The 19,834-nt window shown below is 44.1% G+C and overlaps 1 protein-coding gene across 1 annotated transcript in view; it reads left to right on the top strand.

Moving 5' to 3' along the window:
* Positions 1-1,049: 1,049 nt before the first annotated feature.
* The window catches only part of Cdc5l (cell division cycle 5 like), a 35,189-nt gene continuing 16,404 nt past the window's right edge, over positions 1,050-19,834 (top strand). The window contains exons 1-10 of the mRNA XM_042671935.1: positions 1,050-1,237; positions 3,914-4,017; positions 5,365-5,526; positions 7,503-7,630; positions 8,234-8,333; positions 10,618-10,836; positions 12,029-12,173; positions 13,111-13,299; positions 15,098-15,246; positions 17,771-17,933. Of these exons, the coding sequence (XP_042527869.1) occupies positions 1,193-1,237; positions 3,914-4,017; positions 5,365-5,526; positions 7,503-7,630; positions 8,234-8,333; positions 10,618-10,836; positions 12,029-12,173; positions 13,111-13,299; positions 15,098-15,246; positions 17,771-17,933 (1,404 nt within the window). The 5' untranslated portion in view covers positions 1,050-1,192. The remainder of the gene's footprint in view (positions 1,238-3,913; positions 4,018-5,364; positions 5,527-7,502; positions 7,631-8,233; positions 8,334-10,617; positions 10,837-12,028; positions 12,174-13,110; positions 13,300-15,097; positions 15,247-17,770; positions 17,934-19,834) is intronic.

The following is a 19,834-nucleotide window of genomic DNA, read 5'->3' as shown; positions in this document are numbered from 1 at the left end:
TGTGTGTGTGTGTGAGGACGAGTAGGGGGAAGGGTAGGGGGTAATGGTTATCCTATAAGGAAAGCATTGCAGAGGTCCAGAGACAGGACTGTCACCACTAGTCACCATCAGCTGACAGCAGAGACAAGTGAAATGCGATTACAGATGACCAAACACAGTTGCTCAACAGAAAACAGGGCTCTATTACATGCAAAAAGCCATTTCTCATTGCAAAGTAAACACCCCCACGTCCCCCTAACCCCCCCCCAAAACCAACCAACCCCAAACCCCAAAATGAATCAGAAAGTTCTTCGGCTCTTCCAGAAGGGACAAATGGCGAAATAAAATATAAAGAGGAATACAAAACATTCAGGTGCTTCGGGTCCACCCGGAACATCCAGGAGGACACTGCAGGGCCATCTCCGCGGGAGGCCGTGTGGGTAACGGAGAGGTGGCGGGGCGGACAGGGTGAGCATCTCAGACTTGACGTGGGTAGTCACCATTCATGAACCAAGTATTCTCAGCTCCCCTTTTCCCACGGGGAAACAGAACCCTGAGAACAGAGGTAAGATTCCAGCCCCGCCCGGCCAGGCCCGTTCACGGCGCCTCTCATTCATCCAGAGAAACCCCGCGGCGGGGGCGGGGCGGCAAAGCTTGGCACTAGTATCTCTGTTTCACAGGCTGGAAAACTGCGCTGTCGAAGCGACTGCCTTTTCCTGGTGTCTTCTGAATGAGCTTCGGCTAAACCGCGCAGGAGAGCGCGACGTTCCTCAGCGAAGCTCCCCGCAGACCGAGCGAGCGGGAACGCCACGCTCCGTTCCCACCGTCGCCCGCCGCGTGACGTCACCACCAATCACAGTGCAGTTTTCTCAGCCCGGCCCCGCCTACGCATCTCGCGAGAGCCGTCGTTTCCTCCAACCTGTCTCGGACATGCGCGCGGCGTGGGACGTTTTGGCCGGGAGCGGCTGATGCTTTTTGCCGACATCCGAAGGCTTGGACCGGGTACTTCTTTTCCCTCAGACAGAAAGATCTCGCGAGATTTGCGATTTTGCGTTTCCCCCCCCCCCCCCCCCCGCGCCTGCGTCGATCACTTCAAAGCCGAAGGTCGCGTCTGAAGGAAGTGGCGGCGTCGCGTCCCGTCCCGTGACCGGAGCGCCGTTACTACTGCACCGAAGCTCCTCTCGGCTGCCTGCCGGGACCCCTCGCCGCCAAGATGCCTCGAATTATGATCAAAGGGGGCGTGTGGCGGAATACCGAGGTGAGTTCTCTTTTCCCGCCGTCCGCTGCCCTCCGCCGGGTCTGGTAGTTTGTGCGCACGCGCGCCACGGAGTCGGGGCGCCGACTCTGCCCTGTGGGGTCTGCGTGGGGGACCGCGAGGGCGAGCCCCGGGGGCTCGCGGGGCGCGTCCCGGGCCCGGACGGCGTGCCCGGGGCCCGCGGGGTGTGTCCGGGGCCTTGACGGCGTGCCCCGGGGCCCGGATGGTGTGCCCGGGCTTCTCCAGGGCAGGCGTTGCGATTGCCCACCGGGGTCGCCCGGCCCCACGCTTACTGGCGAACGGGGGACGCGCCCCCTCCCTGTCCCGGAGGAGCTCCGGGGCGGGGGGGGGGGGCGGCACATCCGCCAGGGGTGGTTTTTCTGGGGGCCTCGCTCGCTCTCGATTTTAAGCAAGGTGTGCTTGCCTCTGATGAAAACACAGAGGAGTCTCTCCAGCCGCAGCCAGGCTTTTCTCTTGACTTCTTTGCAGAGTGGAAACAGCTTGTGTGCCAGGCTGGCGGAGCCCACCGATGCCTGCATCTCTGCTTATCTGTAACTTGTCTCTTCTCCCGATAAATTCCAAGGTCCTCCTCTTACCTTCCTGCCAGTCCGCCTTTGCCTGGATAGAAGCCAGTCCAGAGAGACTGCCTTTCGTCCAAAGGCAGTGAGTGGGTAATGCCCTGGGTGCGCTGAAGGGCAGTCTAAAGCGGCCCAAGTAGAAGTTAGATTGCAGTGCCTTTTGTGTTTAGAGTGCACTGAATTTATCCCTTTCTGGAAAACACCTTTAGATGCACTTGTCTCGTTTATGTCTTGTACCTTCTTGAAATATCTTCTTGCTGGTTGGTGACCTTTATACCCTTCTGCAAGTCTAGTTCAGAAACACTTCTTGGAATCTTTGCCAAAGAATCGTATCCTCAGTGGTCTCAACTCATACTCCTTTCTCCATTTGTTGGAGTTTGCTTTGTCCTCTTTAAAGCGCTCTCCTTCCCCCCCCCCCCCCCCCCCCTTTCCTGGGGCTTGAACTCTGGGACTGGGCACTTGTCCCTAAGCTCTTTTTTTGGTTCAAGGCTAGCACTCTACCTGAACCACATGAATCTGAAACACAGCTCCACTTCTGGCTTATTTTTCCTATGATTAATTGGAAATAAGAGTCTCACAGACTTTCCTGCTTGTGCTGGCTTTGAACTGTGATCCTCAGATCTCAGCCTGCTGAGTAGCTAGGGTTACAGGCATGAGCCACCAGTGCCCAGCCCTCACTTTTCTCAAGGAGCTAATTGTATCTTTGCCTAGACCTCATTTTCCTAAAGGAGATAATCCTATCTCTTGTCTGATGAAATGAGTTTATACATTTGACAGGTATATCACAGTCCTGCATATAGTATGCTTTTTAGTAATTGGCAGCTCTGGTTCTTGGTTGCTTGGCAGATGTTTGGGAATAAAGCTAATAGGGTAGACACCTATCATGTATATTTGGTTGAAGATGTATTGAAGTATAAGCAGAACTTGACTAAAGTTAGGAATATTGTCAGTGAAAATGGCCTTAACTTGCAGTGAGGAAGCTAGGATGTTTAAAGTTGAACACATGATTTCTTTCTTTCTTTCTTTCTTTCTTTCTTTCTTTCTTTCTTTCTTTCTTTCTTTCTTTCTTTCTTTCTTTCTTTCTTTCCTTCTTCCTGTCCTTCCCTCCCTCCCTCCCTCCCTCCCTCCCTCCCTCCCTCCCTCCCTCCCTCCCTCCCTCCTTCCCTTCCCTTTCCTTTTTTTTTTTTTGCCAGTCCTGGGACTAGAACTCTGGGCCTGGGCACTGTCTGAGCTTCTTTTGACTTGAGCCACATTGGTACTGAGGAATTGAACCCAGGGCTTCATGGATGCTAGGCAAGCACTCTACCACTAAGCCACATTCCCAGCCCTGAACACATGATTTCTGAGGGAGAGACAAATGTGCACAAAATCTAGTAACAGGATTCCAAGGCAGTAGGCAAAGCTCTGCAGTATTTTATTGTTGATCTCTGCAGTGGAGAGTCTGAAACTCAAAGCCTGTAACTCGAGTCTAATATGGATAGAGCCTAAAAGTAAAATGTCCCAAATGCATTTACCTCTGGCTCTTACCATCCTTGGTTTCTTTGTCAGCTTGTCAGGCATTCTGTGTTGTGTTTGGTGCCTTGGTAAACTAGTATTTAGAAACAGTAGACTATGTGAGCTAATGGGATAGGTGGAGATAATTTTTAGATTAGGCCTGAGATGTGAATTCTTGGGTCATTGTGAGGGCTACTGGGTGGAGAGAAAGTACTATCCATAATAGCAGGCCCTAGTTGCTTCTTGAGGTTTGGATATGTCCTATTTAATTTTCCTTCCAAGAACATAAGGCCTGGTTCAAGGTAGGTATCTGGGAAATGTTTTTTGGATGAACACATACATGAATGTATCTTTTTGAAGATAATGACAGTACACATTGGGAAATACTTTTTATTAATCTCTATCATAAAGTTTCTCAGATTGGACTGTTCCTTCTTCCGTTTGTGGAGGGATGTATATGTAAGTGTGGATAAGGTGAAAGGGTATCATGTCTGTGTGTACACATGCGTGTGTACATGTCTCTAGAGAAATCATATCAGAGTTGTTTTGTCTTCTTTTTTACTTGAAGTTTTGTGATTGAATGTACTTTCTCTGGCAATTATTTTAGGATGAAATTCTGAAAGCAGCGGTAATGAAATATGGGAAAAACCAGTGGTCTAGGATTGCCTCACTGCTGCATAGAAAATCAGCCAAGCAATGCAAAGCCAGATGGTATGTACCAGTTAATAAGTAGAAAACACAAAGCAACCTTGATCATGAGTGAGAGCTCCTCTCAGTTCTTTGAATCTTCTAAGAAAAAACAAAAAGCAAAAAAACACCCCAAAACCCTGGCTTCCTGATATAACAGAAAGCATGGAGTGGGAGATAGGATTTCAGCTTAGCTGTTACTGTTAGCTGTTTCCTGTGTAGTCTTACACAAGCTGTTTTTCCTTCCCCTCCATCCTGCTCCAGTTTTCTCCCAATTTGGCATAATAACTTTTGGCACTGACTGACGGAGATGTGAAGCCCCATCTAAATGAGTTCATGTGTTTGTGAGTGCCTTGTGAAGCGTAAAAATCTTCCAGGGACAGATGGGTCCCAGCTTAGAAGAAGATTACAGCCCAGATGTTTGTGAATTGGTTGTTTTAGGACTTATTTTCATAAAGAAACAAGCAATAATGATTAATTTTTTTAGGCAACCATATAATAAATAGTTGTTTCCCTTTAATAGAGTCAAAGCACTTTGTACTTTCTACACTAAAATATATCGGAACACATTAAAACACTTCCATCTATGGCTCATCTTTTACATCACAGGGTAAGGACACATTAAGCTATTTACCTGTGCTCTTATCATGCATGATCTGGTCCCAGCCCTAGCCCTAGCTAGCTGCTACAAGGAATATACTTTGGATTGTACAGTAGTGACCCAACTTCCTATGTGGGAAAGTGGCAGAATGCAGAGATTAGAGTATAAAGAGGCTCATGATTCTAAGGCTGAATATGTGGTTCTTGTTTCTTTCTGTTAGTGCTGCTTAGTTGTGAGGAGTTAGGTCCATTTTGCCAGCCTCTTATATCTGGCTAAGTAGTGGACAGAAAAGATGGGTGGAGTGGACATTCGGAAAAACAGGATGCTGTGGTACTTTTACTTGAATTTAAAAGCATATAAAAGTGTATACAATATTGAAAAGTATCTAGTAGTTGTAAGTCAAATGCTTGAAAGAAGTCAAGTTGTTAGACAATCACACTGAGAAAGTAAGAAGACTGTAAAAAATAATGAGGTGACAGTGTCTTTTTCTACATAGTTTTCTACATAGTTTCCAAACCTCTTAAAAAATAAATGAAAAAGGTAATTGAAAAAGATCATATTTTAGGCAAATCACCTTTGTCTTGCATAATTAAAGTACAGTGGAGTAGAGTAGAGTTTAATGTTATAGTGAATATTCTGTTGTCTAAAGAATAGTTTTAGTCATTGAAGGATAGGAGCATCTTTTTAAACAGTACAAGTCAGAATATCTAATAGGTACTCTGGATATACTAGTAATTGATTAAAGTATGAATATGGTATCTTTTAATTAGGTATGAGTGGCTAGATCCAAGCATTAAAAAAACAGAATGGTCCAGAGAAGAAGAAGAGAAACTTTTGCACTTGGCCAAGTTGATGCCAACTCAGTGGAGGACCATTGCTCCCATCATTGGAAGAACAGCAGCCCAGTGCTTGGAACACTATGAGTTTCTCCTGTAAGTAATCATCAGAAGCAAATTAAAATGTGTGTTTATGTTAATGAGGCTGAAGAAACACCTAGCATTTTCTGTCTTTAAATTTTTAACTATAAGTGTTACTAAAGCCAGAGAAGCATTCTTTATTCCAAATGTCATATGCTTGCAAAATCTTCTGTTACTTAGGTTTTTTTTTTTGGTCGGTCGTGGGGCTTGAACTCTGGGCCTGGGCGCTGTCCCTCAGCTCTTCAGCTCAAGACGAGCGCTCTACCACTTGAGCTACAGCGCCACTTCCGGTTTTCTGGTGGTTTATTGGAGATAAGAGTTTCACGGTCTCTCCTGCCCGGGCTGGCTTTGAACCACGATCCTCAGATCTCAGCCTCCTGAGTAGCTAGGATTATAGGCATGAGCCACCAGCGCCTGGCTACTTAGGTTTTTTTTTTTTGTTGTTGGTTATAGGGACTTGAACTCAGGGCCTGAGTGCTGCCCCTGAGCTGCTTTTTTTTTTTTTTTTTCTTTTTTGTCTGTTGAGGGGCTGAACTTGGCCTGGGCGCTGTCCCTCAGCTCTTCAGCTTAAGGCTAACACCCTAGCAGTTGAGCCACAGCGCCACTTCTGGCTTTTTTTCTGCTTATGTGGTGCTGAGGAATTGAACCCAGGGCCTCATGCATGCAAGGCAAGCACTCTACCACTGAGCCAACTTCCCAGCCTCCCCTCTTCCCTCTCCCCACCCCCCAGCTTTTTTTGCTCAAGGCTAGTGTTCTACCACTTGGAGCCGCAGCGCAGCTTCTGGTTTTCTGATGGTTAATTGGAGATAGGAGTCTCATGGACTTTCCTGTTCAGTCTGGCTTTGAACCTTGATCCTCAGATCTCAAACCTCCTGAGTAGCTAGGAGTATAGGTGTAAGCCACCAGCACCTAGCTTGCTTTGGTTATTTTATTTTATTTTTTGTTGGTCCTGGGGCTTGAACTTTGGGCCTGGACACTGTCTCTGAGCTCTTCAGATCAAGGCTAGCACTCTACCACTTGAGCCACAGTGTCACTTCTGATTTTCTGGTGGTTAACTGGAGATAAGAGTCTCACAGACTTTCCTCCCTGAGTTGGCTTTGAACCGTGATCCTCAGATCTCAGCCTTCTGAGTAGATAAAATTACAGGTGAGAGCCACTGGTGCCCGGCTTGGTTATTTTTAAATAGGGTCTTGAACTTTTGCTCAGGCCTTGCTCTGATCATGATCCCTCTACCTCTGCCTCCAGAGTTCATGGTTTGTTTATAACTGTGTTTCTATTTGTGTGGTTGTACTGTGTGTGTGTATGTATATATGTATGTGTATGTATATGCCAGTAATGGGGCTTGAACTAGGGGCCTTGTGCTCTTACTTGATTTTTTTTTTTTTGCTCCAGGCTCTTGAACCATACCTCTACTTCCATCTACTGTATTTATGACTAAGTTGCTGCTTGGATTCTGTTTCATAGTGAATAGAAATATTGAAATTAGAGGAGTGTGTGTGTGTGTGTGTGTGTGTGTGTGTGTGTGTGTGTGTGTGTGTGTGTGTGTGTGTGTGTGTGTGTGTGTGTGTGTGTGTGTGTGTGTGTGTGGTGCAGGTATTTTGGCTTGAACTTGGTGCCATGCTTTCTTGCTTGGTTTGCTTCTCAAAACTGGTGCTCTACCACTTGTATCACATCTTCATCCTATTTTTTTTTTTTGTTGTTGATTAATTAGAGATGGAGTTTCATAGACTTTTTTTTTTTTGTCCAGGTTGGCTTTGAACATTGGTCCTTTTATCTCAACTTCCTGAGAGCTAGAATCACAGGTGTGAGCCACCAGTGTCATACTGAAATAAGAGAATTTTAATGCCGTTTCTTTCAGAGAAAACAATAGTAGAAATGCTTTATGTTGTTAAGGCCTATATATAAGGTTTTTTGGGAAAAAAAAAGTTTTAGAGCTAAGCAACCTGATAATTCTAATATTAAATGGCTTACTCATCTGGGTTTTCTCCTAGGGACAAAACTGCCCAGAGGGACAATGAAGAGGAAACCACAGACGATCCACGAAAGCTTAAACCTGGAGAAATAGATCCAAATCCAGAGACAAAACCAGCACGACCCGATCCAATTGATATGGATGAGGGTATGTGTGTGCCTGTGAGGATATGCCTTCTTTTCAAGACTTGTCAGACTTTTTAAACCTTTCAGTTCTCTCTAGAAATACTGTGACTTTAAAATCCTGATTCTGCTTATAGTTGTTACTTTTAGACTCTTTCCAGATCTCTTTCTCTCTCTCTTTTTTTTTGTCATGGGGCTTGAACTCTGGGCCTGGGTACTGTCCCCAAGCTCTTCAGCTCAAGGCTAGCACTCTATGACTTGAGCTACAGCGCTACTTTCAGTTTTCTGTTGGTTCATTGGACATAAGAGTCTCAGGGAATTTCTTGCCTGGACTGGCTTTGAACCATGATCCTCAGATCTCTGCCTCCTGATTAGCTAGGATTATAGGCACTGGGCCCAAATCTCTATCTTTCCAAGTCTTTTCTATTATGGAATAGTTGCTTTCCCATCTCCTCTTCCCTGTTTCTTTCTCCCCTTTCTTTTTTTTGGAGACAGTGTCTGCTATTGTTCAGGCTGGCCTAGAACTTGAGGTCTTCTACCTCAGGATTTTAGACACTATGCTGTAGTGTCTGTATGACATAGCTTGTTTATGTTACAGAGGAACATGGTTTTTCTTTTCTTTTTGCAGATGAACTCGAGATGCTTTCTGAAGCTAGAGCTCGCCTGGCAAATACTCAGGGAAAGAAGGCCAAGAGAAAAGCAAGAGAGAAGCAGTTGGAAGAAGCAAGGTAGGCTTCTCTTTCCATGTTCATGGTCCTTGTCCTTAGATCCAGTAAGGCATGATTAATTGACCTTGTTTGGTGAATAGTAATCAATTATTCAATTCTTGTTTTTCTGATATTTAGCTCTGGCGCTGCTTTATTTTTTGTGGAACTGGGGATGGACTTTTGATCTTCATGCTCACTTGTTTTTTCTCTACCCATTTTGGATTAGTTATAGAAAAATATACTTATTTTGAAAATTTTGTGAGTCGTGACAGATGTACTGTGTTTCCCCCACTCTGGTGTTTGGTCTGCTGTGGCACCTTGGACACACAAGGCTGTGTGAATTTTGCACGGCTGCCAGCTAGTTACTCTCCTTGATTAGTCGGGCAGGCACTGGCTGGGAAACTGCCATCGCTTCCGAATAGAGAGGGAGTTAATGAGCCTTGAACCCATTTTAGTTTTTTTTTTTTGTCAGTCCTGGGGCTTGAACTCAGGGCCTGGGCACTGTCCATGAGCTTTTTTTGGTTAAGGCCACAGTGCTAATTCTGGCGCGCGCGCGCGCGCGCGCGCGCGCACGTGTGTGTGTGTGTGTGTGTGTGTGTGTGTGTGTGTGTGTTTTGGTTAAGGCTAGCACTCTATCACTTGAGCCACAGTGCTAATTCCGGCGTGTGTGTGTGTGTGTGTGTGTGTGTGTGTGTGTGTGTGTGTGTGTGTGTGTGTGTGTGTGTGTGTGTGTGTTTTGGTTAAGGCTAGCACTCTATCACTTGAGCCACAGTGCTAATTCCAGCGTGTGTGTGTGTGTGTGTGTGTGTGTGTGTGTGTGTTGGTTAAGGCTAGCACTCTACCACTTGAGCCACAGTGCTAATTCCGGTGTGTGTGTGTGTGTGTGTGTGTGTGTGTGTGTGTTATTGAGGAATGGAACCCAAGGCTTCGTGCATGCTAAGCTAGCATTCTACCACTGAGCCACAGTCCCAGCCTCATAGAAAGAAATGTCCGTCTAAAAATTGAGCTAAAGTAGTCATTGCCTTTAACCATGATTTTCTTTATCTCTTCCTTATTTTCTTTTGGTTAAACCCATGATTGCTACCAAATAAGTTAATTTTCGGAGCTAGTCAAGTATTCTGCCAACACCCTTTGACATCCTTTCTTTGACTACCTCGGGCTGTTTTCTGTATTTTTTCCAGCAGTGTCCTGGGGATCCACAAGTTAGGGGATCCAATCCAGTTAGGGTCATATGAAGGAATAATTCTTGAGAATTATTTGAAATTTGTTCTGACTCCAAGAGGGCTCCTCCCTCCTGCCTTTCAGTTTCTCTTTGGCAAATGAGTCACCTTCCGTTTTGCCAATGAATGGCTCTATCAGTTCCTTCCCAGTTGCCTTTTACCACTACATGCGCTGTATTAGGAGTGCCCAGTGCACTGTTGCTTTTCTGTGCACTGTTGCAAATGAAGTTAGTTCCTGTTGAAAGAAGTTTAGAACTTTCTGTTCTCTGTCCTTCTTTCCCAGAGCCTGTGTTCTTGCTGGTCCATGTGGCTTGGCATTTCTTCCTCCTGCCCTAGTGGGGGTAGGGAGTAGGGCAGGAAGTAGGGAAGGAGGATGTGGGGAGAAGAGAGGGTATAGGGCTCTGCAACTGCCATGCTATTATTTATTTTCACTTACCTTTTTTTTTTTAAAACTTCTGTTGGAATGAGTTTTGGAAAATCTTTACCTAAGGACTACTGAACCTCATATTTATTACAAATCTTTTTTTCTTTTCAGTTTAATTTTACAATTTTGTTATAGTGCTGCAGTTAAAAAACACCTCAAAGCCGGGTGTGGTGGCTCATGCCTGTAATCCTAGTTATGCAGGAGGCTGAGATCTGAGGAATGCGGTTCAAGGCCAGCCGAGGCAGGAAAGTCTATGAGACTCTTATCTCCAATTAACCACCAGAAAACTGGAAGTGGCACTGTGGCTCAAGTAGTAGAGCACTCGACTTGAGCTGAAGAGCTGAGGGACAGTGCTTAGGCCCAGAGTTCAAGCCCCATGACTGAAAATAAAATCTCAAAACTAGTGATTTCCTTTGACAGTTATTTAACTTAGTAAGTACATTCTCATCCAAAGAGAAGCTACAAATTTTCTACTGGCTTTTCCATTTGCTTTTTTCTGTTTTTTAAGTCAAAACTTGGGTTTGGTGAATGATATGAGGTGAGGGCTTAAATGAGTATTTCTTTCCCCCAAAAACCAGATAGTTTTCTTAACTTCGGTGAGTGATCATTGTTGGCCCATAGTAAATGATATTCTGGGTGGTTTTGTATTCTCTTTATTCAGGCGTCTTGCTGCTCTTCAAAAAAGACGAGAACTTCGAGCAGCTGGTATAGAAATTCAGAAGAAAAGAAAAAAGAAGAGAGGAGTTGATTATAATGCTGAGATTCCATTTGAAAAAAAGCCTGCTCTTGGTTTTTATGATACCTCGGAGGAAAACTACCAGGCCCTTGATGCAGATTTCAGGAAACTAAGACAACAGGATCTTGATGGGGAGCTAAGATCGTGAGTTCCTTTTGCATTTTGGAAATAAATATATAACAGGATTTTTTTTTTAAGTTCTAAGTATTATCTTTGCCCAAACTAGAATATTATTTAGCCTGATGGGTACTGGTTATCCTTCCGTCTCTTTAATGGGCTTAATTTTGTGGGAAAGCCAGTGACCCTGGCTGTCATGTTTTTAGCACAGAATGCTGTATGTATGGCCCTTGAATCACAGTTCTCTTAGTTGACTGTCTACTCACTGACCACATCTTAACATTTATGTGTACATTGTGAACAGATGAAGTGTTTACAATGGAAGAAATCTTCCTAAACATATTCTGATCCTAGCTGCTCAAGAGGCTGAGATCTGAGGATTGCAATTCAAGCCAGCCTGGGCAGGGAAAGTCTGTTAGACTCTTATCTCTAATTAACCACCAGAAAACTGGAAGTGGCACTGTGGCTCAAGTGGTAGAGCGCTGGCCTTGAGCTGAAGAGCTCAGGGCTGACAGTGCTCAGGCCCAGAGTTCAAGCCTCATGGCCAACCAGAAAAATGAAAACCAAAACCATATTCTGGTTCCTTTTTTTTTTTTTAAATGCCTGTCTTAGGGCCTGAACTCAGGACCTAGGTGTCATCCCTGTGCTGCTTTTGCTCAAGTGGCATTGTGCCACTTGAGCCATATCACCACTTCTGACTTTTTATCAGTTTATTAGAGATAAGAGTCTCATGGACTTTTTTGCACAGGATGGTTTTGAACCATGACCTCAGATCTCAGCCTTCTGAGTAGCTAAAATTACAGGAGTGAGCCATTGGCATCTGGCTGTACTCTGTTTCTTAATAGGCATTATTCTAATTTGCAATCTTCATAGGGAACAATTTAATGTGCATTTTAGAAAATCTTTTTATTTCTTTGCCAGTCCTGGGGCTTAACTCAGAGCCTGGGCACTGTCCCTGAGCTTTTTTTTCTGCTCAAAGCTAATACTCTACCACTTGAGCCACAGTACCATTTTGGCTTTTTCTGTTTATGTGGTACTGAGGAATCGAACCCAAGGTTTCATGCATGCCAGGCAAGTAGTCTACCACTAAGCCACATTCCCAGCCCAGAAAATCTTTTTTGGTTGCTTTAGTTATTCCCATAAGAAAAAGATTGTTTAGAGGGTATGAATATGGCATCTAATGTTAATTGCTTATGTATAACTTCCTGATTTATGGCAGTGAAAAAGAAGGGAGAGATAGAAAAAAAGACAAACAGCACTTGAAAAGAAAAAAGGAATCTGACTTACCATCAGCAATTCTTCAGACCAGTGGTGTTTCAGAGTTTACTAAAAAGAGAAGCAAACTGGTACTTCCTGCCCCCCAGGTAATTTGATTAAAGTACTATTTTCATCTTGTGAATTTATATGCTTATCTCATTGTTTGGATTTATGTGGTATTTCATTTATTTGGCAATTGAGGGCTTATGTCTTGAGTACTCTTAAAATATTTACAGTACAGTGATGAGCCACCTATCAAAATCAGTCATTGTGATGGGTTGAGAAATAAGAACACTCCTCTGTGAAAGTTCTCATAGTTTGTTGTGGTTAGAAGTAATCATTATAGGCCAGGGCTCCAGGGCTCCAGGCCTTTTTTTTGAGTTAATTTTTTTTTTTGGGTGGGGGGGAGCGGTCATGGGCCCTGAACTCTGGGCCTGAGCACTGTCCCTCAGCTCTTCAGCTCAAGGCAAATGCTCTACCACTTGAGCCACAGCGCCACTTTGGGCTTTTTCTGCTTATGCGGTGTTGATGAATTGAACCCAGGGCCTCAGGCATACGAGGCAAGCACTCTACCTCTGAGCCACCTTCCCAGCCCCTCCAGGCCTTTTTTTTTTTAAATTGAAGGTAGATATGCTTTGGCTTGGGGAAACAAAGTGTTTTTTTAAATTCAATTTTTTTTTTAAATTTGGTTGTGGGCCTTGAACTCAGGGCCTGGGCTCTGTCCCTGAGATCTTTTGATCAAGGCTGGTGCTCTGCCACTTGGTTCTACAGTTCCTCTTCCAGTGTTTTGAGTAATTAATTGGAGATGAGAAGCTCATGGGAATTTTTCTGCCTGGACTGGCTTTGAACTGCAATCCTCAGAGCTCAGCCTTCTGAGTAGCTAGAATTAGAGGTGTGAGCCACCAGCACCTGGTTAATTAAACAAAAAGTATCTTTAAGTAGTTGTACAAAGGAGTTGCCAATTAAGTGAATGCTTTTATTTTATTTTTCTGTTATATTTTAAAACCACATGTAGTAAGGACTTTGATGATTGTGTTCTTCTAGATTTCAGATGCGGAGCTCCAGGAAGTTGTGAAAGTAGGCCAAGCAAGTGAGATCGCTCGTCAGACTGCTGAGGAGTCTGGCATAACAAACTCTGCATCTAGCACTCTTTTGTCTGAGTACAATGTCACCAACAACAGCATTGCTCTTAGGACCCCGAGAACACCAGCTTCGCAGGACAGAATTCTGCAGGTATGGTGTCACATATCTTTCACTTGGTTTATTGTCCTTAAAAGTGTCAACAAAGAGGACTAAGTAGTTCTTTTTGGATCAGCAGTTTGAAGCTGATTCTTGAATGCATAGAGATCCGAGGGCATTTATTTCTGTGGTAAAGAAGTGAAGTCAGTTGATTACTGATTACTTCAGGAACTGTGTACTTCAGATGTCATTTCTTCATCCTTTGATTTATAACTTTTGAAGCTAGCCCTTCCCTTCTCTGGTCCTTTCTACCTGTTAGCAAAGCACCACACCTTAATGTTTCACATTGCCTGGTAATCCTAGAAGAAAGTCATATGTGTGATTAGGAAATAGTGAATTTTCAAACTTCTTTGTGTTCCTGTAACAGTATGCCAGCAGCACCACGTTCCCCTCCTCCATCACACCAGCCACAGCTTGTGTTCCCAGAATATCTGCAAATGCTGTTGTTTCTCCATTAAAAAAATAATATCTTTATTGTACAAAGGAGTTGCCAGTTAAATGAATGCTTTTATTGTATTTTTCTGTTATACTTTTTTGAGATGGTAGCTGTGAGAAAGTTTGGGAAATGTGGAGAAGAGAACGTCTCATTTAGTTTACTGCGTGCTCTGGTCCTTTGACTAAGCTTGCTTCACATAGTCTGATGCTGTCCAGTTGGACCAGTGGAGTGGAGCAGAGGCCTCAGGAGGCCTGGGAGCTTACTTCCTAGATGAGTGCCTGTGGACATGGAATTTGTGGGCAGGAGTGGAACGGAGTCAGAAATAAAATTTCAGATCCTTGATTCAAGAGTTAAATAGTTGTGGAAGGCTTAGTGAGAAAAACAATTGATCTCCTTATCATTTGCTCCAGAGGCCCCAGTTACTATATTGTTTTATTCTTTTAAATATTTTGTACTGTGCTGGGGGTTAAACTAAGGATCTTGCACATGCCAAGCAAGTGCTTAACCACTGAGCCAATCATAATTGTGGTTGAGGTGAGAGGATGTAATGAGTACATACTGAGTATAGAGGACGGAGGACTCATTGATTCTGCATAGTCTGTTCTGCCTAAAGAGGTCAAGCATGACTTCTGAAAGGAACATGAACCTAGGAGCCTTGTGGTGGGCTACTTGGAGTATCTTAACTTTCCAGGAGACTCAGAGATGCTATGAAGATTAGATAAGGAATTAGTGATGAAGCCAAACTAAAACCTAGGTGTTCTGACATTGACCTCAGCTTGCATTGGGGAACTTGCATTCTTGGCACCTTGCATTTGTAAAGAGAGATGGCACAGGTAGTAGAAGGTTTTGGGCAGTGGCAGTTCCCTGTGTAAGCTTGCAACAGCATAACTTGACAGGTACACTTTATTTAGCACCTCTGATGTGTTGTCTTCTGTTGCTAGAGGAATGGAAATACTGAAATTTTCCATGGCCCAGTATTCATTTTCTCTGTTGGTTTACTTTTTCTTTTTTTTGTTGGGGGTGGGTGTGTGTGGGGTTGTCTGTTGTGTGGCTTGAATTCAGGGCTTGGGCACTGTCTCAGCTCTTTTGCTCAAGGGTAGCTCTCTACCACTTTAAGCTACAACTCTACTTCTGGTTTTTGAGTAGTTACTTGGATAAGAATTTCATGGGGCTTTCTGCCTGGGTTGGCTTTGAACTGTGATCTTCAGATCTCAGCCTTCTGAGTAGCTAGGATTACAGGTGTGAGCCATGAGCACCTGGCTCCATTGGTTTTCATTGAGAAGATGTGAAAGAATTTTTGTCTGTTTCAAAATTTGTAAACTGTTAAACGTGCTTCTTTGTGTTCTTGTTAATCAGGAGGCGCAGAACCTCATGGCCCTGACCAACGTGGACACCCCCTTAAAAGGTGGACTGAACACCCCACTGCACGAGAGTGACTTCTCTGGTGTGACTCCACAGCGGCAAGTGGTGCAGACTCCCAACACAGTTCTTTCTACCCCATTCAGGTACTGCGAGAACCAGTGCAGTTGGTTTTTTTATTGTGAAAATACTGTACAGAGAGGTTACAATGACATGGGCAAGATAATGAGTACATTTCTTATCAAGCATTGTAGCCTCCTCCTTTGTTTCCCCTTCCCATCCCATCCTCCCCCCACCCCCCTACCCAACCCTCCTCCCCCCAACGAGTGCATTTTATATTTTAGAAAACCTTGAATCTATGGATTTGGGCAGCATGTTTATTTCATAATGTTGACAGAATAGAAATAAATGTTCTGTTTGCCTTTCTGATTTCTACTTACTTCTCATAATAAATCATATAATAGTATTAAGGAAATAGTTCAATACTAGAACTTCTTTAAGGCTTCAGTTTGTTTTGCAGTATGTTTTTATTTTTATTATTTTATCAGTTGTGGGGCTTGAACTTGGTCTGGATGTTGTCTCTGAGTTTTTTTTTTTATTATTAATTTTTGGCTGGTTGTGGGGCTTGAATTTAGGGCCTGGGCACTGTCCCTGAGCCCCTTTGTGCTCAAGGCTAGTGCTCTACTACTTGAACTGCAGTGCCATTCCAGGTTTTGAGTGGTTAATTGGAGATAAATATCTTATGGGGGCTGGGTGCTGGTGGCTCACACCTGTAACCTAGCTATTCAGGAGGCTGAGATCTGAGGATCTTGGTTCAAAGCCAGCCTGGGCAGGAAAGTCCGTGAGACTCTTATCCCCAATAAACCACTAGAAAACCAGAAGTGGCGCTCTGGGTCAAGCGGTAGAGCGCTTGCCTTGAGCTGAAGAGCACAGGGACAGCACTCAAGGCCCACACCGACCAAAAAAAAGTCTTATGGGGAACTTTCCTGCCTGAGCTGGCTTTGAACCACGATCCTCAGATCTCAGCCTCCTGAGTAGCTAGGATTACAGAATAGAGTCTTAACTGGTAATAGCCCTGGAGGTAATTGCAAGGGGCAGTTAGCATTTCTCTAGTGAAGCAGAGGAGGGCCAGGGGGAAGAGGGAAATTGAGAGAGCTTGAAGGAGACAGAACAAGAGTGAGTGGCCCAGCAGAGAAATTAGGTCAGCTAGAAATAAGAAAGAGGTATGAACACAACAGGATTGAATTGATAAGGCCTGGCCTCCGTCATTAAATGCTGGTATCCTGAAGCAGAGAAAGATAATTTCTACTCTGCAGTAGAGCAGGAAGGAGTAATGCAGGTTAGGAGATTCCTAAAAAGGGACTTCACAGCTAGGCTTGATTCCATAGGCTGGCATGGGGCGATGGCTTCCTGGGTATAGTACAGCATCAGCAGAGGTTGGGAGCTGTGAGAGCCCAGGCCTGGCAATGGAACTTCCTATATCAAATGGGGATTTTTCTTTGTAGGAATCTTTTTTTTTTGGTTGGTCGTGGGGCTTGAACTCTGGCCTGGGCTCTGTCCTCAGCTCTTCAGTTCAAAGCGAGTGCTCTACTGCTCCACCGCTTGAGCCACAGTGCCACATCCGGTTTTCTAGTGGTTTATTGGAGATAATAGTCTCTTGGACTTTCCTGCCTGGGCTGGCTTTGAACCTTGATCCTCAGATCTCAACCTCCTGAGTAGCTAGGATTACAGGTGTGAGCCACCGGCACCCAGCTTCTTTGTAGGAATCTTTTAAGATAAAAATGTCACAGAGGCAAGTCATATTAAAATGGAATTTCAGCTTATTAAGCACTTAATGTTTGATGTTTACTTGTAAGTGTTTGGATGTCCTTGTGGGTTGTTGTTCAGTAGAGAAAGCCCTTCAGGCTGGTTCATGTGTCCTTGATAGCACAATCAAGAAGCACTGGCAGCCAGTCCCTATATAACATTCAGTGTTACTTGAGAGCCTAATTGCTGTTTTTTTTTGTGTATGTCTTATTTCTCAACTAGATTGTAAGCTCCTTGGGGGCAGGGACCATGTCTTAAACGATTACTTCACCTCTCGGGAACAGCTGTCTGACAGCACCATCAATGTGGATCCCAGCCGAGATACAGGAAGTAAGCAAACAAAACATAAGAAAGGCTTTGAACAATTAAAATACAAGGTGCAAAGTCTGTGGGCTTTATTGCTGGGAGAGTCTCCAAGTCGTCACATGTGCTTACTTATATGAGATTCTGTAAAGGTGGTGGTTGGTTTCCAGATACAAAGTAAAGGGGTGACCCACTTAAATTACATTAAGTACTGATGTCAGTGACCTGACAGGGAACAACTTGGTTGGTGAAAGTCATCCAGGATCACTACCTCTCCTTAGCCATCCTAAGGTATCAAACAAAGGTTGAAATGATGTTGGGTGGACCTATGTAAGAAGGCAAGAAAATGTCAAGTATAAAGACTATTGAAGTCAGTAAATATATTACATGTAAAGACTGTGCTCACTAGTTTGAACTTTGATCATAGTATAAAGAATAATATAAAATAAGAGAAGTTTTGGGATGTTTTATTTCTCTTCTGCATTTCCTGTGAAATAATTTATGTGAAAAAATTTGCAAATATGTGTGGCACTCTTACTAACTGGAATCTCTGTTTTCAAGGACTCCTTCTAATGGAGCTGAAGGGCTGACTCCCCGGAGTGGAACCACCCCCAAGCCTGTGACAAACTCTACCCCTGGTCGAACTCCACTTAGAGACAAATTAAACATTAACCCAGAGGATGGAATGGCAGATTACAGTGATCCCTCTTATGTGAAGCAGATGGTAAATGTCAGTTCCCTTTCTACGTGCATGTGCACCGTGCGCGTGCACGTGCACACACATACACATGTGCGCGTGCACGCGCTTTTGGTAGGACTGGAACTTGAATATTGGTAAGAGCCAAAAGTAATGCTCTTGTATCTCTCATTGACTTTTGTCATTTACTAATTAATACTTCCTTTTATGAAGGATACATTTGTTTTACTTTTCTATTTCTTTTTTTTTTTTGGGTCGGTCGTGGGGCTTGAACTCTGGGCTTGGGCACTCTCCCTGCACTCTTCAGCTCAAGGCGAGCGCTCTACCACTTGAGCCATAGAGCTACTTCCTATTTATTTTTCTTTTTCTTCTTTTTTTTTTTTTTTGGTGAACACACTGTACAGAGGGGTTACAATTACATGGGCAGGATAATGCATACATTTCTTATCAAGCATTGCAAGCCTCCTCCTTTGTTTACCCTTCACATCCCTTCCCAGCCTCCTGCACCCCCTCTTCTTTTTTTTTTTGTCTGTTGTGAGCTTGAACTCTGGGCCTGGGCGCTTAGAAGTCCCTCAGCTCTTCAGCTCAAGGATAGCACTCTACCACTTGAGCCACAGCACCACTTTCAGCTTTTTCTGCTGATGTGGTGCTGAGGAATCGAATCCAGGGCCTCATGCATGCAAGGCAAGCACTCTACCAACTGAGCTACCTTTCCAGCCCCTACTTTTCTATTTCTATAAATTAAGTCTTGAGTTTCAAATATTTCATAAATCGATTTTCAACCTGAATTTTTCTGAATTATTATTATTATTACTGTTTTTTTTTGGTACGGTCATGGGGCCTGAACTCTGGGCCTGGGCGCTGTCCCTCAGCTCTTCAGCTGAAGGCTAGCACTCTACCACTTGAGCCACAGCACCACTTCCGGCTTTTTTCCTTTTGCTTATGTGGTGCTGAGGAATTGAACCCAGGGCCTCATGCTTGCAAGGCAAGCGCTCTACCATTGAGCTACCTTCCCAGCCCCTTCTGAATTATTTTGTATGTTTAGGAGAACCTAGAACTCAAAGCTAATTACAAAAATTAAATTTTATGCTGGGCTCCAGTGGCTCACACCTGTAATCCTAGCTACTCAGGAGGCTGAGATCTGAGTATTGTGGTTTGCAGCCAGCCCAGACAGAAAAGTCCCTATGAGACCCTCATCCCCACCCCCCCAGTTGTGGGACTTGAACTCTGGACCTGAGCACTGTCTCTCAGCTCTTTACCTCAGAGCGCTCCACCACTTGAGCCACAGCACCACTTCTGGTTAATTAGAGATAAGAGTATCACGGACTTTCCTGCCCAGGCTGGCTTTGAACCTCGATCCTCAGATCTCAAGCCTCCTGAGTAGTTAGGATTACAGGCGTGAGCCACCAGTGCCTGGCTCCTGTGAGACTCTTATCTCGAATAAACTACTCAAAAAAGCTGGAAGTGGCACTGTTGCTCAAGTGGTAGAGTGCTAGCTTTGAGCATGAAGAGGCCCAGGGACAGCTCAAGCCCCAGGACCAGCAAAAAACAAACCCAAATAAATAAAGATTCAGTTTTGCTGAATCTTAAAGATAATGCTTTTATTTTTTACTGTTGGGCCTTATGTAATGTCAGTGATTTTTTTTTTTTTTAGTGAATTCTGATAATACTAATACTATAAACCTATTATTTATATACACATATAATGCACCTTATACTCTTCACATATATTGGTTAATTTATTTTTTTGAGTCTTGAGGTCCTAATTCTGAGCCTGTAGCTCAGGCTAGCCTGAAGTTCTTTTAATGCTTAATTGGTACCAATGAATGCCATTTCTGAATGGTTGTATATGAATTAAATCATTCGGCTGGGAATGTGGCTTAGTGGTAGAGTGCTTGCCTAGCATGCATGAAGCCCTGGGTTCCATT

This window comes from Dipodomys spectabilis, unplaced genomic scaffold (assembly GCF_019054845.1).
Source record: "Dipodomys spectabilis isolate Male_0828 unplaced genomic scaffold, ASM1905484v1 ptg000669l, whole genome shotgun sequence".
NCBI classification, from domain to species: Eukaryota; Metazoa; Chordata; class Mammalia; order Rodentia; family Heteromyidae; genus Dipodomys; species Dipodomys spectabilis.
Note: the sequence above shows the minus strand (reverse complement) of the source record. Positions and strands in the feature narration are given on the sequence as shown.